Source organism: Euleptes europaea, chromosome 14, assembly GCF_029931775.1.
Source record: "Euleptes europaea isolate rEulEur1 chromosome 14, rEulEur1.hap1, whole genome shotgun sequence".
Classification (NCBI taxonomy): Eukaryota; Metazoa; Chordata; class Lepidosauria; order Squamata; family Sphaerodactylidae; genus Euleptes; species Euleptes europaea.
The window spans coordinates 53,676,811-53,696,092 of NC_079325.1; the positions used below are offsets into that span (position 1 = coordinate 53,676,811).

General features: G+C 44.0%; 2 protein-coding genes across 2 annotated transcripts in view; one reads left to right on the plus strand and one right to left on the minus strand.

The window, feature by feature from the left end:
* Nucleotides 1-6,846: 6,846 nt before the first annotated feature.
* DOLK (dolichol kinase) lies at nucleotides 6,847-8,489 on the minus strand. Its single transcript, XM_056860474.1, has one exon. The coding sequence runs from the start codon at nucleotides 8,457-8,459 to the stop codon at nucleotides 6,867-6,869; it is 1,593 nt and encodes a 530-aa protein (XP_056716452.1). The 5' UTR covers nucleotides 8,460-8,489; the 3' UTR covers nucleotides 6,847-6,866.
* Nucleotides 8,490-13,918: 5,429 nt separating this feature from the next.
* Nucleotides 13,919-19,282, plus strand: part of NUP188 (nucleoporin 188) — a 49,522-nt gene continuing 44,158 nt past the window's right edge. Inside the window, exon 1 of the mRNA XM_056860557.1 lies at nucleotides 13,919-13,950. Coding sequence (XP_056716535.1) covers nucleotides 13,925-13,950 — 26 coding nt within the window. The 5' untranslated portion in view covers nucleotides 13,919-13,924. The remainder of the gene's footprint in view (nucleotides 13,951-19,282) is intronic.

Below are 19,282 nucleotides of genomic sequence, written 5' to 3' on the forward strand. Positions count from 1 at the left end.
AACTGAGGTATGCAAGGTAGAGCACAGCTTTTCTCTTGCTAACAAGATCCGGGAATTCAGAGGCACTTCCCTGCCTCTTAAATTAAGGCTTCCCTCAACTCATTTAATTGCTTTGCGAGTTATGGTCTAGTTTGTGAGTACACCGTGTCTCAACAGACATCCTTTTTTTTATTTTGCAGGCTTCTGCCAACCCCCGAATTGCCTTTCCCACCTCTCTACACCAGTAGTTCCCAACCTTTTTTTGATTAGGGACCACTAGGACTTTTTTGTTCGGTGCAGGGACCCCAAGGTTCAAAATAAAAATTCCGAGAATTTGAAAATAAACTTTAATCATAACTGTTAGTTAAACATTAAACTTAGAATAATATTTGAATATATTTTTTATAATAGAGAACTTTTAATTGAAAATCAATGTGATTTTTGAGCTTGCATCCTTTTTACAAGCTGGGCAATTCTGGGGCTAATACTGTTGCTCAGAGCTACACGAATATCATCACTTGCTTCCAATCGATTTCTGGTCTTGTTCTTAATTATGTAAAGCAGAAAACCCTTGTTCGCATAAATAAGTTGTGGAGAAGAGCATAAGATATTGCAAGGCGAATCCCCGAACTGTAGGATATGAAATTGCTTTTTTACACCAGAACTCTTCAAGAGAAACTGATTCAAACGCATCCTTACAGTGCCTATCATTTTGGAATTCAATGAGCTCTTCCTGGATTTCTTCTGCAACCTCTTCAACAGCAATACCAAAAGGATTGCGAATCAGCTTTTGGGTATCTTTTGATTCGGTCTGGTTATATTCCGGGAAGTAACAGTGGAATTCATCGACCAGCATTTGCAGATGACTTCTGATGGTCTTGTATATTTGCGGTGATCATGTCATCTTTACTATCATCGACCAGTGCTTTTAATGTCACAAAAGCAGAATAATTGTTTTCGCCAACTTTACCTACCCATAATTGAAGTTTGCAAATAAAGGCACGCAGTTTGACTTCAAACATAATAATGTTTCCCACACCTGCTAAATTTATGTTTCCAGAATCTTGCAACTGTAAGTTTAGTTTATTCAAATGTGAGAAAATATCCACAAGATAAGCCATATGCATCTGACTTTTCGAATCAGAAAACTGCTCTAGTAAACTCTTAATTTTCTTCTCGGCTAGAAACAGCTCAACCTCTTTTCTTAGTTCAAATAACCTTCCCAGCATATTGCCTTTCGATAGCCAACGAACGTTGGTGTGGAAAAGAAGTTTCATGAACGGAGTCCATTTCAGTGCAGTTTTTTAAAAAGGCGTGTATTTAAGGCGCTGCTTTTAATAACATTGACCACTTTTATGACCATTTCCATGGTATTAACAAGGCTTTTAGGAAGAGTCTTGGAAGCGAACGTCTGACGATGTATGATACAATGAGTTGTTATTGCTGAAGGATTCTTCTGTTTTATTAATGTTGCTAAACCGGAGCGTGATCCTAACATGACTGGAGCGCCATCCGTACAGAAGCCGGCAAGCTTTTCCCACATAATGCTATGTTTCTCAAAATACTCTGCACATTTTTCGCAGGTATCTTAGAGGTTAATACAAATTTGAAGGTCTTACCGTTACTCTGGAACCATCATATCACTTCACTAAACAGTAGTCACGGACACAGCCCTGAGCAAAACAAAGTAGGTACTTAATGCGTGCGACTCAACTTGCGCTACGTGCGTGCAGATGCGAAGTGGCGTGAGCCGTGAGGCTCGCTTGCACCCTCCCCCGGCCTCCCCGCCCCCGCATGTTCCTTACTTGTTGCACACCGCTGCCACGAGTCACCGCCGCACTCTGTGCCCGCGAGCCGCTGCCACTCCACCCGCGTAAATATTAATTTATTATGGGTTTATAACTTTGTTTCGCGGACCTTAATTTAGTTCTCGCGGACCCCTGGTGGTCCGCGGACCACCGGATGGGAACCAGTGCTCTACACAGAGAACTAACAAATGATGGGTGTCCAAAGCATGCTTCTGAGGTAATCACTGGCCACCATTTTCCTCTGAAATCTGTTACTGGCATTGTTTTATCTTCGACCGGAGGCAGTTAAAGCGGGAAGACAATTCCCATTGGACTTCCCATCCACAACTGCATGTAATACAGCTCTGCCAAACTCCTCAAGTACATTGACAGTGCGGAATAAATATGAACACTGCTTTCCTGGTAGTGTCTGTGCAGTTTATGTCTTAATCTCGGCTCTCATTTTTTACAAAAAGAAAACAAGGTTCTAGGCATTATAAATGCAAAGACAGTATGAGCAGAGTGGAGAACGTGAAGGATGAACGAATTGTGTCTGCTGTACCTCCCAAAAATGGCTGTATATTTTTGGATCCAGAGGGCGATTTAAATAGGATATCGAATGGGATTTGACAATTAAAGCTCCTGTCTTGGAATATTGGGGTGTGGAGGAATAAACTTCTTGATATGGATTTTCTAATCTTATTGCAAGATCATGATATTTCTGTTCCTCCAGGAAACCTGGACTCAAGATCATGACCCTTTCCAGGGCTACAGGGCTCTTTCAGTGCCTGTGGCCAAAACCCATTTAAAGGGTTGGGAAAGTGGAGGCTTGATGATCTTCATAACAGCAGACCTCAATTTTGAAATACAAGTTGTAGATAATAGTCTTTTCAATAATTTCCAGATTTTACTAGTGAAAGTTTTCCACTTTGGAAATCTCATTTGTATAAATGTATATATTCTACCTAAGCGTTCTACGTCCCATAAAACAGGGACCCGGTGGGATTCATTGGTTGCTGCCATGGAATCTTTGCTTTTTCAATATCCTAATTCCCAATTTATCCTAGGAGGAGATTTCAATGCGAGAATAGGATCAGTTGCAATAGATGCAAGAGCTAACATGAATGCGCAAATTGCTATCCACGTTTCTTTTTAGGATCGATCATCAAAGGATAAGGTTATTAATAAGTTTGGACTTAAATTTTTTGGAACTGCATGAGCAGAGTGGTATTCAGTTAGCAGGAGGATTTGCTGAATGAGGCCTGGTCTACACATACACAGTGGAGTGAGGTGGTGGAGATCACATTTGAATAGCCCCCTACATAAAAAACCTACCCTGCAAAAAGAAAACTAACACAGGCAGCAGTTGGGCATACTACATTTCTTTGGGTGGTGTTTTTACATGAGAAAGCATTAAAATATTGTCTTCTCAACCTGCAGTGTGAAACAATTCATTCTACCATCTCCATTTCCTGCCCCCTAATAGTGGTCAGTGTGATGGGTGTTTCATTGCTTCATATCTTCTTCCCTCTGGTGTACAGAAGCTTTATCGAGGCTGTAAAATCAAATCTTTTAAAAATACTTCAGAACAGATTATACACCATAAGGGGGGAAATCATGCAAATGACTTCAGGTTATAAAAAGTCCAGGGGTTTACATTTTTATTTTTTCCCTTTAGCATAGAGTTCACAGACCTGCTTGGAGTCTTTTCTCGCAAGTACAATTTGCTGTTCGACAGGTACTGCTTCCCTCCTGAAACTGCTTTGGTGGTGGAAAGTGTCATCAAGTCGCAGATGACTTACGGTGACCCCAAAGGGGCTTCCAAGGCAAGAGACACTAACAGAGGTGGTCTTGCCATTGCCTGCCTCAGCGTAGCAACCTTAGTCCTCCTTGGTGGCCTCCCATCCAAGTACTAACCAGGGCTGACCCCACTTAGCTTCTGAGATCGGACTATCCTGGCCTATCCATGTCAGGGCGAAAGTGCTATAGGAAAGAGTCACTCGTCCATCTAGCTCACGGGTCTCCAACCTTTTTAAGCCTCTGGGCACCTTTGGAAATCTGACACAGGGCGGCAGGCACAACCATAAAATGGATGCCGTGGCAGGTGGCACGCCATATACACAACCAGATGAAGTCCCGGTGCAGGGGAGAAGAGGGGTAATTTTAAAAACATACTGGGAAAGAGTATGTACTACACTGGTAGTAGCTGCCACTGAAGCAATGTCATTTTCATCTGCATGGCCGATCATCTCCAATGGCCTATCAGAAGCTGTGCTGGGCAAAAGCTCCACCCACTTTTGGGAAATGCTTGGTGGACATCAGGAAAGATGTTGGTGGGCACCCTGGGGCCCACAGGCACCACTCTGGGGACCACTGATGTAGCTCAATGTCTCTGTTCTGAGACCCTGGCGAGCTGCTGCCAGCTGGACAGAGGGGGGGGTCTTCCTCACCCCAACCTGCTCCTGCAGATCCTTTACCTGGAAATGTTGGGGACTGAACCTGCATCTTTCAGAAAGAACTGGGAATGTTTTACCACGAATCCTGTGGAAATATGAAGCTGCCTTGTACGGAATCAGATAATTGATCCATCTAGCCTCACTGTCCACTTTGACAGACAAAGGCTCTCCAGGGTCTTGGGCAGAAAAGCTCTTTCCCCAACCCTACAGCTGGAGATGCCACATAGACTTTGTGTGCAAAGTGTGTGTTCTAGCACAACAAGCTCCTAGGTTGGGCCTGATCCATCAAGACACTTCTTAATTCCTTAAGCAAACGGATCCCTCAGCAGAGATTAATAATGCCTCAGTTGCTCAAATATCCTGAATGTGCTTTTTTGCATTGTTAATTTAAAACACATTAGTGGGCTCTGAATTCTATTTTTTTTAAATGTACACCATGCAAAACTAGCCTATCCCTGCCCTAGAATGCCTCCCAGAATCTTCTGCAACTAATGGCGGTCTAGTGGGAGTCATGCAAAGGTTCTTTGGCAAGAAAAGATGACGTGGAAACATAGTGTTGCCGACATTCGTTCTTCTTGCTAATATTCTGACAGGTAGGGGCTCTTCTGGGTGTCCTCAGATCCCTGGAATGTCTAGTTACAAGATACACACCACAGCCCATTTTGCCCCTTGATGTGATGTTTCTGTTCCACTGCCAGTTGGCAGAGATTGCCCACCACACGGAAAGGCTGTATTCAGCTGCTGTTAGACACAGCCATGAATTAAGTGCCCCTCTCTCCTTCCCTTGAACAACGCACTGTGACGGAGGATGGAGGTCTTCAACTGACTCTCACGCATCATGATGTCAGCACCTTAAAAAGTGGATGTTTATTTCCTAGTAACTGCAGTTCTTGAGCAGAGTTAAATCATGGTTGAAATCCAAGTTACTGAGGAGAGAAAAACTCCTCAATTTGCTAAGGATCTGTTTTGACGACTTCTGTCTTGGAATGCCATACAGGGCGGGAGGAAGGGAATGTGCAAACCCTACAGTTAACCAAGTTCACAAACTTATTTGTTATGTCCCAATGCCACAGGCCACATTCAGACGCCATGATAAACCTCTGGCTGTGACAGGTGTGAACAATGCTTGTCAGGTTCACAAGTTCTATGTCAAGTGCAATTCAATTTGCTGTGCAAATGAAGGTAAGGATTGTTTATTCCCCACAAACTAAGATTTTGACCTACAGTCTAATCCCAGTTCAGGATTCTGGTTTGTGAAGAGTAAACAAAATCCAGTTCTTGGAGGAGCCTGCATTTGGATGTTGTGGCAAATTGAGTTGCATCTAACCAGGAAGTACTGAATTGCATTCCATGTGCCAGGGGACAAGGGAGAGAGAGAGTGAGAGCTTGGTGAACAAATTGTGATTGTGCCTGTCACAGATGGAAGAAACTTATCATGATGTCTGAACGTAGACACAATTTATAGGGTAGCTAGCACAGAGACCCCTGTGAGTTTATGGAGGCTGACGAAACAAGTGGGCTGGAACCCAGCTGAAGCTGCCTCTGTCTCCTACCTACTGATGCTCCTCCAACCGCATGCTGAACTGAAGCAATCAAGAAGAGGTAGTGGTAATGGCAGCAACCTGGGAAATATTCCAGGGTCCTCAAGGCCAGCTTCAAAAAGTGAGGGAAGTCAACAAGAAAGAAAGAAGGATCTTGCACGAGGGGTAAGAAGGACACATGGACACGTGAAGCTGCCTTATACTGAATCAGACCCTTGGTCCATCAAAGTCAGTATTATCTACTCAGACCAGCAGCGGCTCTCCAGGGTCTCAGGTAGAGGTCTTTCACATCAGCTACTTGCCTAGTTCCTTTAACTGGAGATGCCGGGGATTGAACCGGGGACCTTCTGCATGCCAAGCAGATGCTCTCCCACTCAGCCACAGGCCCATTAATGAGGCTCCAGATGAGAAGATTTATCCAAGGTGGAAAGGAAGAGAAGTGATACAAACCCACTATGAAATTATCCAGGGCAAGCCCCACTGAAGTGAAAAAACTTGAAGCCATTCAGTTCATCAGGGCTTGTGCCCTGAGATCCTCCCAGGTCCAATCTTTGTCCTCAATTCTGCTACCATTCAGGGAATCCCAAACCCACCCTGGAGTGACCCACCTCCCCTTGCCTTATGGCCACATGCTGCCTATCAGAAAGAGAAACAAGGGGAGGCCCTTTGCTGTGTGAACTGATACATGCAGTTCGCTGGCTGAGAAATGAGGTCTTTCCTGGTTTAATCTTCATAGGCCCCCCACAATACACGCACCCAGAGAAACAGAGACGTGTGGAATCACCAGAGGGTGGTGCTGTAGGCTGTTGGTGTTTCAGGAAGGCAACTTCTCCTTACTTTGATGAAGTGATGCCGCTGGAGTCATTTCGAAGTGGAATTAAAAAAAAAAGACAACTGACAAAAATAGCAGCATTTCACATTATAGAGTTTTCAATGTTCACTTGCTCAAAGAGCAATTTCTTTTGACATAATTATCCACAGCACAGCAATGTCAACCTTTTGGACCAACCGACTCAACTGAGGCATCAAAAAACACAGGTATGGACATACCCTGTCAGTGTCACTGTCTATCAAAGCGAAATCTTATTTCCCACTGAAAGGTTCTAAGCCATCAATAGTATCTGGAGGTAGAGGGGCAAGAGTAAATTGTCCACTTGAGTAGTGTAAGCTTCCAAAATCGAAACCAAGCTGACAGAGACCAAGATCCAAGAGTAGCTGGCATTGAGATCCACTGTGCTATCAAAGATCAGGATTATGGCAACAGTGATGATCTGGGCAAAGATGGCAGTCATCGTCCCTTCAAATGTTTTCTTGGTTCCTGGCCATTTGATTTCCCCGACCGTACTACCAAAAATAGAGGCTACCGAATCTCCAACTCCCACGGCCAGAACTCCGGAGTAGGGTACCAGTGCTGCTGCCCCGGCCAAAGTTCCTTTTGGGGCACATGGTCTTGGGAACAGCCAAACAGGGAGGGACATTCCAAGGAGAAGGTAGATGTGGGTCAAGATCAAAGGTCCACTGTCGCGTTCGTCCAAAAAGAGAGAAAGCAAGTGTCGAAGCATCTGGCCAAAAGGTTTGATCCTAAAGTATCGGATGTACTCTAGAAGAATCAAGACTGCCAGGCAGACCACGGCGGCCACATACAGGAGCTGGCGGTCGTGGATTAGCCCTGGGATATAAGTAGCCACCACAATGAAGTGGAAATACTTCCTGGTTATGGTCGAAGCTTGGTGTTTCTTAGAACCAGAAGACCTCTTTGTGTTTTGGTAGAGGACTACGGTGCATGCCGCCGTGGCCAGCAGGGTCCAGTAGGCAAGGAGGTAAACTCTCGTCTGTGTTTGAGACAGGAACTGGAAGAACCAAAACAAGGGATTCCTTCGGATCAGCCGGTACAGCCACGGCATCACCACCCCCAGCCCCAGCACCGCCGTCATTGTGTAGAAGAACATGGAGGAGATCCAGGTCCCAGAATCCATGAAGAAAAACAGGGCTGTGAAGAATATCCCCAAGAGGACTATTCCGACCACAACCACCAGAAGGAAGAAGTGTACAGGATCCCCTCTGCCTTCAACAACATTCAGAGAACGTTTAATGAGTTGGTTGAGGACAAAACTGATACCCGTAAGGATGAGCAATGCCTCACCAGGGGTGAAACACCGGGGTAACAGGTATAGCAGTATCATGCTGAGGTAGACAAAGATCAGCAGCACTTCCAGAACCTCAATCACTTCGGACACAGACAAAGACTGCTTCATGGTATATATGATTAAACTGCCAGCAATACCAGAAAGGATGCAGGTGTTCGTTGGCACAGGTTTGGTAATGCCGATTGCTATCACAGAGAGGAAAAGAGCGATCGCCATGCCTGTGCAGGCCACCACAATCCCAAAACGTTCAAAGTACACAATGCCAGCCATGCTGCACCTTTCTTTCATCACAATTCCCAATAACGGAATGGCCATGCAAGCTGGTAAGAGACCACTGTTTGCAGTTGTTCGGAACTGAAAGACAGCGCTGCCTAGCTGAAGGAGATTATCCCATTTGAACTGGATGTAAAACGCCTGGATTGCGAGGGCAATGGCACACCAGGAAAACCGGTCCCAGACGGTGCTGTGCACACAGAGCGCAATTGTGAACACGATTAGAGATTCCACGAGAACCGGTTTGTTCAGCATGGTGCCAGTCGGAGGCATCATGTAATGCAAAGATCTTGATACTTGTTCCAGCACAATACCTTAAAACCAGTCTTTTGCTCACCAGTCAAAGCTTCACTTGTATCTTAACACCATTCCTAGAAGTGAAAAACAAAACCAAGCCATTAAAAAGCATGCTATATCATAGCTCCTTTGCTTCAACTATGAAAGATTTAGCTTTGCTTGAACATGTCAGTGCTATTGTTAATAATAACTTTGTTTCAAGTTGCAACTAACTTCTGGCAACTCCTTATGGGGTTTTCAAGGCAAGAAACGAGCAGAGGTGGTTTGCTATTCCTGCCTCTGCCTAGCTACCCCAATCTTTCTTGGTGGTCTCCCACGCAAGTACTAACTGTGGCAGACCCTGCTTACCTCCCAAGTAATGGTGTAGCCAACATGGTGTAGTGGTTAAGAGCAGTGGTTTGGAGCGGTGGACTCTGATCTGGAGAAACGGGTTGGATTCCCCACTCCTACACATGAAGCCAGCTGGGTAACCTTGGGCTAGTCACTTTCTCTCAGCCCCACCTACCTCACAGGGTGTCTGTTGTAGGGGAAGGAGATTGTAAGCTGGTTTGATTCTCCTTTAAGTGGCAGAGAAAGTCAGTATATAAAAACCAACTCTTCGTCTAGTCAGGTGCTAGTGCTGTCGTTAAGTGATCCTAAGAGTGCCGTGATTGTTCTCTCTCCTTTTGGCTTGCTAAGTGAGGACTACAGAGGAGTAATATGTTCAGATGTTTAAATGTAGAAAATCGAGTACACTGGAGGGGCCATGGGGTAGTGGTAGAACGCCTGCTTTGTACAGTCTCAGGTTCCATCACAAATGAAACTGCTTCATATGGAGATGGATAAATGCCTACTCAAACTGGCAGCAGCTGTCCAAGTTTTCAGAGAGAGCCTTTTTCAACAGTGGCCCCAGAGATTCTTTAAGAAGAAGAGCTGGTTTTTATATGCTGATTTCTCTACCACTTAAGACTCAAACCAGCTTACAATCACCTTCCCTTCGCCGCAACAGACACCCTGTGAGGTAGGTGGGGCTGAGAGAACTCTAACAAAGTTCGTGTGTAGGAGTGGGGAAACAAATCCAGTTCACCAGATTAGCATCCACTGCTCATGTGGAGGAGCGGGGAATCAAACCCGGTTCTCCAGATCAGAGTCCACCACTCCAAACCATCACTCATAAGCACTACATCATTCTGGCTCTCTGCTGCAAGACCAAGCCCGGTGCCTTCTGCAGGCAAAGCATAGACTCCAACACTGAGCCACAGCCACTCCACTAAAAAGAACTCACACACTAAAGATAGGAAATACAATTTTCTGCCCAGACTCTGAAGTCTGTTGTCAATTCTGAGCTAGATGGATCAATGGTCTGAAGGTAACTTCATATGTTTTCAACTCACTGTACCTGCTGAGGAAAAAAATGCAGTTAGCCACACATGGGTTGATTAAGATGTAACCACATCAAGTTTAGCACAACCACAGTGAGTCTAGGACAGTGGTTCCCAACCTTTTTCGAGTCGCGACCCCCTTTTTTCAATTGCCAAGTAACCTGCGACCCCCGCCACATTTGCATAAAGCCCCCCGTTCCTTTTTACCTCAGGCTCGCCTCCCCCATTTTGGGCGGGGGCAAGCAACAAGTGCCCCCCTTCTCCTTTCCACCTCAGGCGCGTCCCTCCGCTGGGGACCCCGAAGAGGAGCAACAAGTGCCCCCTTTCTTTTTGACCTCAGGCTCGCCTCCCCCATTTTTTTTGGGGGGGGAGAGACACAACAAGTGCCCCCTTTATCCTTTCCACCTGAGGCGCACCCCTCCATTTTGTGTGTGTGAGGGGCCTGAATAGAAGCAACAAGCACCCCCTCTTTCCTTTCCCCCTCAGGCTCGCCCCTCCATTTTGTGTGTGTGTGGGGGCCCGAAGAGAAGCAACAAGTGCACCTCCCTGATTTTCCCTCAGGCGCGCGCCCCCCGTCCATTTTGGTGCTTCACTTTTCCCGGTCTCTGCAACCTCCTCCTCTTCCCGCCCCCGAAGGAAGAGGAGGAGGGAGGGCCGGAGCGGCGCTAGAACCGCCCGCCGCGACTGGCTCCTCTTCGCCCTTCCGATGGGGGCTGACTCACCAGCAGGGAGAAGAGGCGGGTGAGGGGGCGAAGTCCCCGCCGGCCAGGGAAGCAGCAGCGCCTCCCGCGCGCCCCTCCGACTCCCGGCGCCACTTCTGGCCGCCCGGCACCTTTCCTCCCAGCCGCCGCTGAGGTAAAAGCACGAAGGGGCTGCCGTGACCCCCCAGAAAACACTTCGGGTCGCGACCCACAGGTTGGGAACCACTGGTCTAGGAGGAGCCATGGTCTTACTCATTCAACCCCTCCTTCCTTTGCACATGTCTCTGTAATGTGTCTAACATGCTATACTTTTTCAGATTTCTGTAATCCTAGTACACTGCTTATAAGAGCCCTGTGGCACAGAGTAGTAAGCTGCAGTACTGCAGTCAAAAGCTCTGCTCACGACCTGAGTTCGATCCCTACGGAAGTTGGTTTCAGGTAGCCGGCTCAAGGTTGACTCAGCCTTCCATCCTTCCAAGGTCGGTAAAATGAGTACCCAGGTTGCTGGGGGTAAAGGGAAGATGACTGGGGAAGGCAATGGCAAACCACCCCATAAACAAAGTCTGCCTAGAAAACGTCGGGATGTGACGTCACCCCATGGGTCAGGAATGACCCGGTGCTTGCACAGGGGATCTTTACCTTTAGTACACTGCTTATTAGATGTCACATATTGACTGTATCGATTTACACTGTGTAATCCACTCTGAATCTCAGTGAGATAATAAATAAATGACTGGCTAATCAGATACTTTCTGGTTTGCAGCAAACCACAGAAGCTGGAGGGACCATATAGTCCCAAAGCTTCTTCCAGGCTTGTTCAGAAAGGTGGGGGGAGGTAAACTCAACCTGAAAGTTGAATCAAAATAAAAGGTTTGAGCTGAACAAAGCTAAAATAACAACAAATATATAATTTTTAATATGGTGCACAGTATAGTTGAAAACACAGGGCCTATAAAGTAGGCTAACTATTCCCAATAGATAAATACCTATAACACAATCACAGTTGATGTAAAGCCATACCATGACCAAACTAGGACCAGATGCGTTTCGGCCTCATATAGGCCTTCTTCATAGAAAATATAATGTCAGGCTTCTAAGGATGTGTATACATCAACAAGTGTCTTTCACACTTGTTGAGGTATACACATCCTTAGAAGCCTGACATTATATACAAGTAGTAGAAAAAGGCAAGAGTCCAGTAGCACCTTAAAGACTAACAAAAATATTTTCTGGTAGGGTATGAGCTTTCGTGAGCCACAGCTCACTTCTTCAGATATCTGAAGAAGTGAGCTGTGGCTCACGAAAGCTCATACCCTACCAGAAAAATATTTTTATTAGTCTTTAAGGTGCTACTGGACTCTTGCCCTTTTCTACTACTGCAGACAGACTAACACGGCTACCCACTGTGAATTATATACAAGGTGTGAGATGCGAGCCATATTCTAACATACATGGAATGAATATTTTTACAAGAAGCCACATAAAACAAAAGGGCTTTTATATATTTTTCTCTTTGTATTATGAGATTGAATATGTTAGGATGTGTACTATATTACGATTTTATGTATGACCACTGAGGAAGGCCTATATGAGGCTGAAATGTGCCTGGTCCTAGTTTGGTCCTAATTTGGTCATTGCATGGATATACATCAACTGTGTATGTGTTATATGTATTTATCAATTGGGAATAGTTAGCCTACATTATAGGCCCCGTGTTTTTAACTATACTGTGCACCATATTAAAAATTATATATTTGTTGTTATTTTAGCGTTGTTCAGCTCAGCCCTTTTATTTTGTTGAGATATAGCACCAAATGACTGAACCAAGCCACTCTAGGCAAACGGCAGCTCCAATATTCTGTCTGCTACCTCATGGGCTTCTGATGTACTCTCAAGAGTAGTCCTTTTTCTCAATGATTCCACCTCTTCTTGTGCTCCTTAGCTACCCAGTCTGAAATGCAGGCAAAACACTGGTGAGTCAGTGTGGTGTAGCAGGGCTGCTGTGAGGCTGAAATGTAGACAGCAAGAAACATGTACACTCCCCTGGGCTCCTTGGAGGAATAAGAATGGGCTAGGAGATTTGTGTTTTGATATTTCAGTTTTGTAGAGGGAAACAAACTTTGGGCCCATGGAGTATAGCAAATAGATTACTGAACTCAAAACTGAAAAGAAAAAAAACTAATACGTGTCTCTGTTTATACCCAAAACTTACTAAGTACTTGGGGAAATTCTGTTTTCCAGTCTACCTTACAAGTTTTTTGCAACACTGAAAATCCTTATATAAATGTTTATTAATTAACAGGCTTTTAATGCTTTTCCCCCCACCCCTATTTCAAACATTTAGTAAATGTATGTGTACCTCCCATGCAAACTTGGATAATACTTAATGCCCCCATATCTGATATGCTATTACAGGTCCAAATAATATCAGTCATTCCACCAGGGTCTCATTCACCAATTCATCCTCCATCATTATTTATTATTTACTTGACATTATATATACATATAGATGTGTGTGTATTCATAGAACAAGTTAGTAAGTGTTTTCAGAGAAGAATAAATGGACACAAACCATTTATAAAAATGGCAACAACCTCTACTGCTGAAAGTCACAATTCTTCCACTAAGCGACTTCAAATGGAGACTCCAAAAAGAAGACAGATTGTATCAATCAGTTTGATCCTGTCAATTAAGGTTTTAGTACACCACGGGTGTAATGGCGCTTAACATTAGGCCACCACCAATTACAGCTGCTGTGAAGGGTTGCAGTGCTTACGTGGCATACTTTTTGAGCTTCGCATCAAAGCGTCAGAGACTACCTCTTCAGTCTCATGTCCTCTTAACCCACCGTTCATTTCCCCCCTCTCTGCTATGTATCTATTCCTGATGTCACTTCATGCATCAGACGAAGCGGGCTCCCCTGTGGCAACGAAGTCTGTTATTGCCGTAAGGCTCCCTTTATCCTCATAATCTACCATCCTTCAACCTCACGGAAAATTAACAGCCTTTTCCGTAAAACAGAAAATTAGATCCTGACAGAATTGCCACCCACCTCTTCCGCCGGCCTTCACAGGCTCCCAGGATTCATTAATTCGACTGGGGGCCGCCATCTTGATGACGCGCCAAAACACCGCATCACGTGTCCCCAAGAGAGCCAGAGAATTAGGCGCTTCCTCCCCCCTCCCCTTTTCCCTTTCCCGCCCTCTCCTCCCACCAACGGTCGCAAGGAGGGCGCCGCGCGCGCATCTCCCGCCCGCGGCGCTTTGGAGCCACGTGACCCCGGGCGCTCCCGCCCCTCCTTTGGGGCTCTGACTTCGCGTGGAGTCCAGGAGAAAGTGGAGGGCGGGGAAAAGAGCCTCACGTGACAGGGGGAGAAAGAAAGATGGCGGACAGCGGGCTGTGCGCGAGGTAGGAGGAAGTGGCGCGCGCGCGTTTTTCGGCCGGCCGGGGAGGGAGAGGAAGAACAGCCGCCGAAACACCTGGGCGGGCGGGGGAGGATGAGGAGTTAGGTGATACCTTGAAGGCTGCTGTGGGGGGGGGGCGGCGGCAGAGGCAAGGCATGAAGGGTTAGCCTCAGTCTTTCCTGTCACGTTTTAAGCGCCCTCTCCCTTCGTCAAAGCGGGGCCCGTGGCGCTCCTCCCGCCTTATCCTCACAACAACCCTGTGAGGTAGGTGAGGCTGAGAGAGAATAACCGGCTCAAAGTCACCTAGCGTCTGTATGCCGCATTTATAGCTGTGTGAGTTTCATATCACACGCACATAATTACTATGCCACCTGCTCAGCTGTGGTATTACTCTATAAACAGAAACATTCGGGGAAAGATATACACACAGCATAACAGATTCAAGTCAGTGGCACCTTAGAGACCGACAGAATTTTCAGGGGCTTGAGCACTGTTATATTGTGTCTTATTTTCTTTGCTTCCCCCCTTTTCTATTTCTGTATCCTTATTATGAAAATAAAATATATATATATATAAAAAAAAAGAATTTTCAGGGGGTACGCTTTAGACAATTAAAGCTTCCCTTCTTCAGATACCTGACAAATGGAGCTTGACTCTTGAAAGCTCATACCCCAAAAATCTTGTTGGTCTCTAAGGACTTGAATCTCATTGTTCTGCTGCAGACCAACATAGTGACCTTCTGAAACTTGTCTTCATGGAAGGCACACAGTATAGTCTCCATCATGGGCATGAAGCATTATCTTCTGTTGGCAGGAGTTTTTATGTATTTAAAAGATTTTAACCTTTCTTTCTTACAACATGGGGCTTTCCTGCAGGTACAAAATCCATAAAAACACAAGGAAAAACATACTGTTACCTCATTCTGCCCTCAAAGACTGACCTCCTTTTGGTGTCATCTCTTTGGGGCTGAGCCACCTGTGGTGACTTGCTGCTGGCTGCAGCTGTGGAGTTAATACTGCCTTGATCTAGGAATTTCAGCCTATAGCCACCAGCTTAGACGCTGGTTATTTAAAGCTGATGCACTGATCATTAATTTAAAAATCAAAAGCAGCACCATAGTACAAATCAATTAAAAATGACCACTTTAGAACTCCCTGTTTGGCCAACATTGCAAATAACAATCTTAGAGCGTCCTTCACATCATTACGATTACAAACCATGCCAACAGCTTTATTGGTGGGGCGCTACTCTCGAACACCAAGGGATCAACGTGTCTGTATTTGTGGATGCTCAACTTTGGAGGACTTGCCTCATTACACCCTATTTTGCCCATTGTATGCAGGCCCCAGGGCTAAATTTTTGGCAGGAATGCTATCCGGTATCAATACACACTTGGATGCACAGAAAATTATGTTTCTGTTATCAGATATTGATGCATGTGCATCAATATAGAGGCTCTTTGTTTGCTCGTGCAGCAAAGAAAATAAGGTCTAATGTACTGGAATAAGCAGCTACTTTTCTTTTAAATTGAAATGTTTTAGTATATCCCATTATTTAATATTTTACTTGCTAATCTATTGTATTTGTATTTTATTTATTTGTTTTAGCAAATTGTGATGGCCAATGGTTATATACAATAAAATTTTCATTCATTCAATACTGCCTTCCTGTTGGAAATAGGATGCGGGGGTTACATTGAAATGTTATCCTCTGTTGGCAGCTATATGTATTTTACACAAGCACACACAATAATATATGAAGCTGCTTTACACTGAGTCTGACCAGTGGTCTGTCTAGTAGTCTGACAGGCTGCAGCTCTCCCAATGCCTCAGGCAGAGGAATGTGTTTCCCAGCATCTAAACTGAAAAGGGGAGATGGCTAAGGATTGAACCTGGGACATTTTAAACTTGTGCTTTACCTCTGAACTTCTGTCACACATGTATATGCATAAGGTGGGTTAAAGGAAAATTTAAAATGATAGGGCCAAAAGCCGATGACATGCAAATGGTACCAATAGCAGGATGAGAGCAGTGTATGAGCCATTCACGACATGAACCGCAGCATTTTTAGCTATACTAATCAACCACCACAATAAGGACATATATTTTCAATGCTCCGATCGTGTTGGAGTGTAAATTCAATTTTGCAAGGCCTGGGCCTTGGGCTTATGTCTCTGTTAGGTGGCCCATTATTTTTCACATGCCCTGTTGAAGGAGTACGTTTTGATAAGGAGAATAAAGTTGTAGTAGGTTTCACACTGTACTTCCTGGGTTGACCAGGGGCTTGAGATTTTTATCTCTTATAAGCGTGAACTTTGTTTATCAGAATCTGGTACTTCTGTCATTACATGTGTTAAAATACAGACACCATTCACTAGTCTGCTTGATTAGATTTGAATTTTATATAACAAAACATTTGTTTTCTAATTTCAGCTTCCCCCCCTTCCTCTCAGATGGCAAAATTTAATAGATTCAAATTCCCACTCAGCCATAAAGCTTGCTGCATGATCTTGGTTCAGTCTCTGCCTCTTAGCATAATCTACTGTTCATCTGGCCACATTAAGACACTGGCTTGCTCTGCAGAAAGAAGTGCTACTGCTATTTTGAAATTCTTCAGGAGGGAGGGCGCTCGGTTTGTTCCTGCTGCTCTAAAACTTTATTCAACAAAAGTGCTCGCTCTTATGAGATATGGGACACAAACCATCCAATTTGGTAATCTTAAAACACTAGAATTAGTTCAGTTGAAATTCCTAAGATCGCTACTCTACACTCTAAGAGGTACACCTAATGTGGTTTTGAGTCAGGAGGTTGGTCTATGTACGGTAACAACTGAAATATGGCAACACCCTTTTTTATTGGTTAAGAGTCCACTTAAAACCTTCGGGTTTAATCCCTATTATGCTTGCTGCTGATCCCTTCCCGCAGTGGTCTCTTAGAGCCATAGACAAGCTAAGATCTATTGGAATAGACCCAGAACAACTCTTAGAAGGAGGTTTTAATAAAGCAAAAAGTATGGTACATCAGCGACTTATTGACATCAAACTGCAAACAGAGTATGCCGCCTTACCTCCTTTTTACAAACACTTGAATCCTAGGTCGAGCATGGCTTTAGCATCATACCTGTCCAATATTTCAAACTCAAATTACAGATGGGCTTTTTCAAGGGCAAGATTTGATGCTTTTCCTTCCTCGGTTCTTTATGGAAGATTTCGACGAACCCCTATGTCTATGAGACTTTGCCCCTGCCTTGTGTTTTATTTCACTGTGCTCTGTATGAAGTGGAGATAAAATGGCTAATTGGACCCTTATTAAGGCGTTTTAGTTCCCCTGGAAATTCCTTGCATCAATGAGAGCATATTTCTGAGATATCTCTTGGAGGATAAGAGTATATGGGTATCACGTTTGGTGGCTAAATTTCTGTAAATTGCGATTATCAAACGTAAGTCACTTATAAACAGTTTAGGTTTCATGTAGGTAGGATGTTTTAGCACCTCTAATTTCATTATAGGGTCTATCATTATCCGTGGATTTTAATGGTTAATCATGTTTAAGATTTTTTAAAATGTTTTATATGTTATATGTTTTGGATCATTTTGATTTCCTTTTTAAAAATTAATACCTTTTATTCTGTATATGTGATGGATATTTTACTGGTCATGGACTGTTCCAATAAACTGTACTGTACTGTAGCAAAATCTACTTCATGGGGAAATTGTCAGGATAACAGTTTTTTGTGTATGTGTGTTGCTTGGATGAAGAGTGGAGAAAAATGAATAAATGTTTCACTGACCTTTCATAGTGGGTTCCCCATATTGCCTTCCCCTGAACAAACTACTCCAGGCAAATTTGCACACTGAGCCTTTCTCAGCAAGGTTCTCTTGCCCCTCTCTGGCTGCAAAACCCATATAACTCAAGTGAAATATAGTATATGAAAAATACTTAGCCTTTGGGTTTCAAGCAACAACTATCTAATGCAACTCTGCTTTTTTCAGGAACGTGTACTTGATTCTTATAGCTTGTAATCTTATGTGAGGGGTGAGTCTGCCTGCCTACTTAAAACTATTTGGAGCATCCTGAATTGTTCCTGGAAGATTATAGGAATCCACTTTTGATCTTGGGGAAATGATCTAACGTGGTCCTGGTGGTCCCTCTCGTCAGGAGCCAGCCACACCATTGCTGCCTCTAATCCTCTTTTAGGGCTGCCTCATATCCAGACAGCCATCATATATATAGAAGCACATTCCATTCCTTGGTCTTGTTGGGTTTCTGGTATGACATACTGTAGGGAACATTCTTACATCAGAAATCACTCTGTCTAAGGAACCAGGGAGGCAGCGTGTCTACATGAAGTGCCACCAAAATGCACTGTGTTCCGCCTCCCTTTAAGGATCCCTACTTGCAGAGTTACCCCTGCTCTGGAGCAAGAAAGAGACTGGTTGGTCCCACCTCTTACCCTCCTCAAAGCAATGGTAGTCAAATGGAGCCATGGCCTTTCTTCTCTCTTGCAATGCTGCAGGATAGTGGGTTCTCTCCATTCAACACTGTCTCACTTTGGAGGACTGTATTGAATCTGGAGATACAAAGTCCTGGAGGGGAAAAAAACAGTTCTTGGTGATGGGGGAACACAACTGTTTTCCCCTCCCCAAGGACATCTTTTCAATTTTTCCAAGAGAAAAAATGGGAAACTTTGAGGAGCTCTGAAAACACACACTCCTATACAATATCTTGTTTGGAATGAGCAAAAGGCTTTCTAAAACCAGGTGTTACTGGATTTGTGTACAAAATGTTACTCAAAATGTGTAGTTTGAAGATTTTTGTGAGACAATCTGAAACATATTACTGTAGATGCTGTAGACCTATACAACATGTTTTCAAAGATATCTTCATTGTTTAAATATGATTCCTTTTGTCCATAATTAATATGCTATAATGTGTATGATGATAATACAGAGTTGAAGACTTAAGTGTTCTTGATATTATAAAGACTAATGCTATATCCAGATATGCTGCTAGTCCTATTGTAACGGCATTATTCTTGTCCAAATAACACATTTTTTCTGCTTTACATAAGTTGTTTTCTGTTTTCAACTGCAATTTCTCCTACCTGTCAGAAAACTAAGATACATGTGCTAAAGTTGTATAAGGTGCAGCAATTTATGGATTCTCTCCTTCAAGTATTGGGTGTATTCACAGATTTGCTTGTAGAATACTTAGGCATTTGTACTTCTACATTCCATAAATAGGACAAATAGTGCAATTTTGAAAGTTAACTAGGTTATAATGTATGCATTTAATAACTGTTAAATTACTAAGATAACTTTAAGTATTGCAAACATT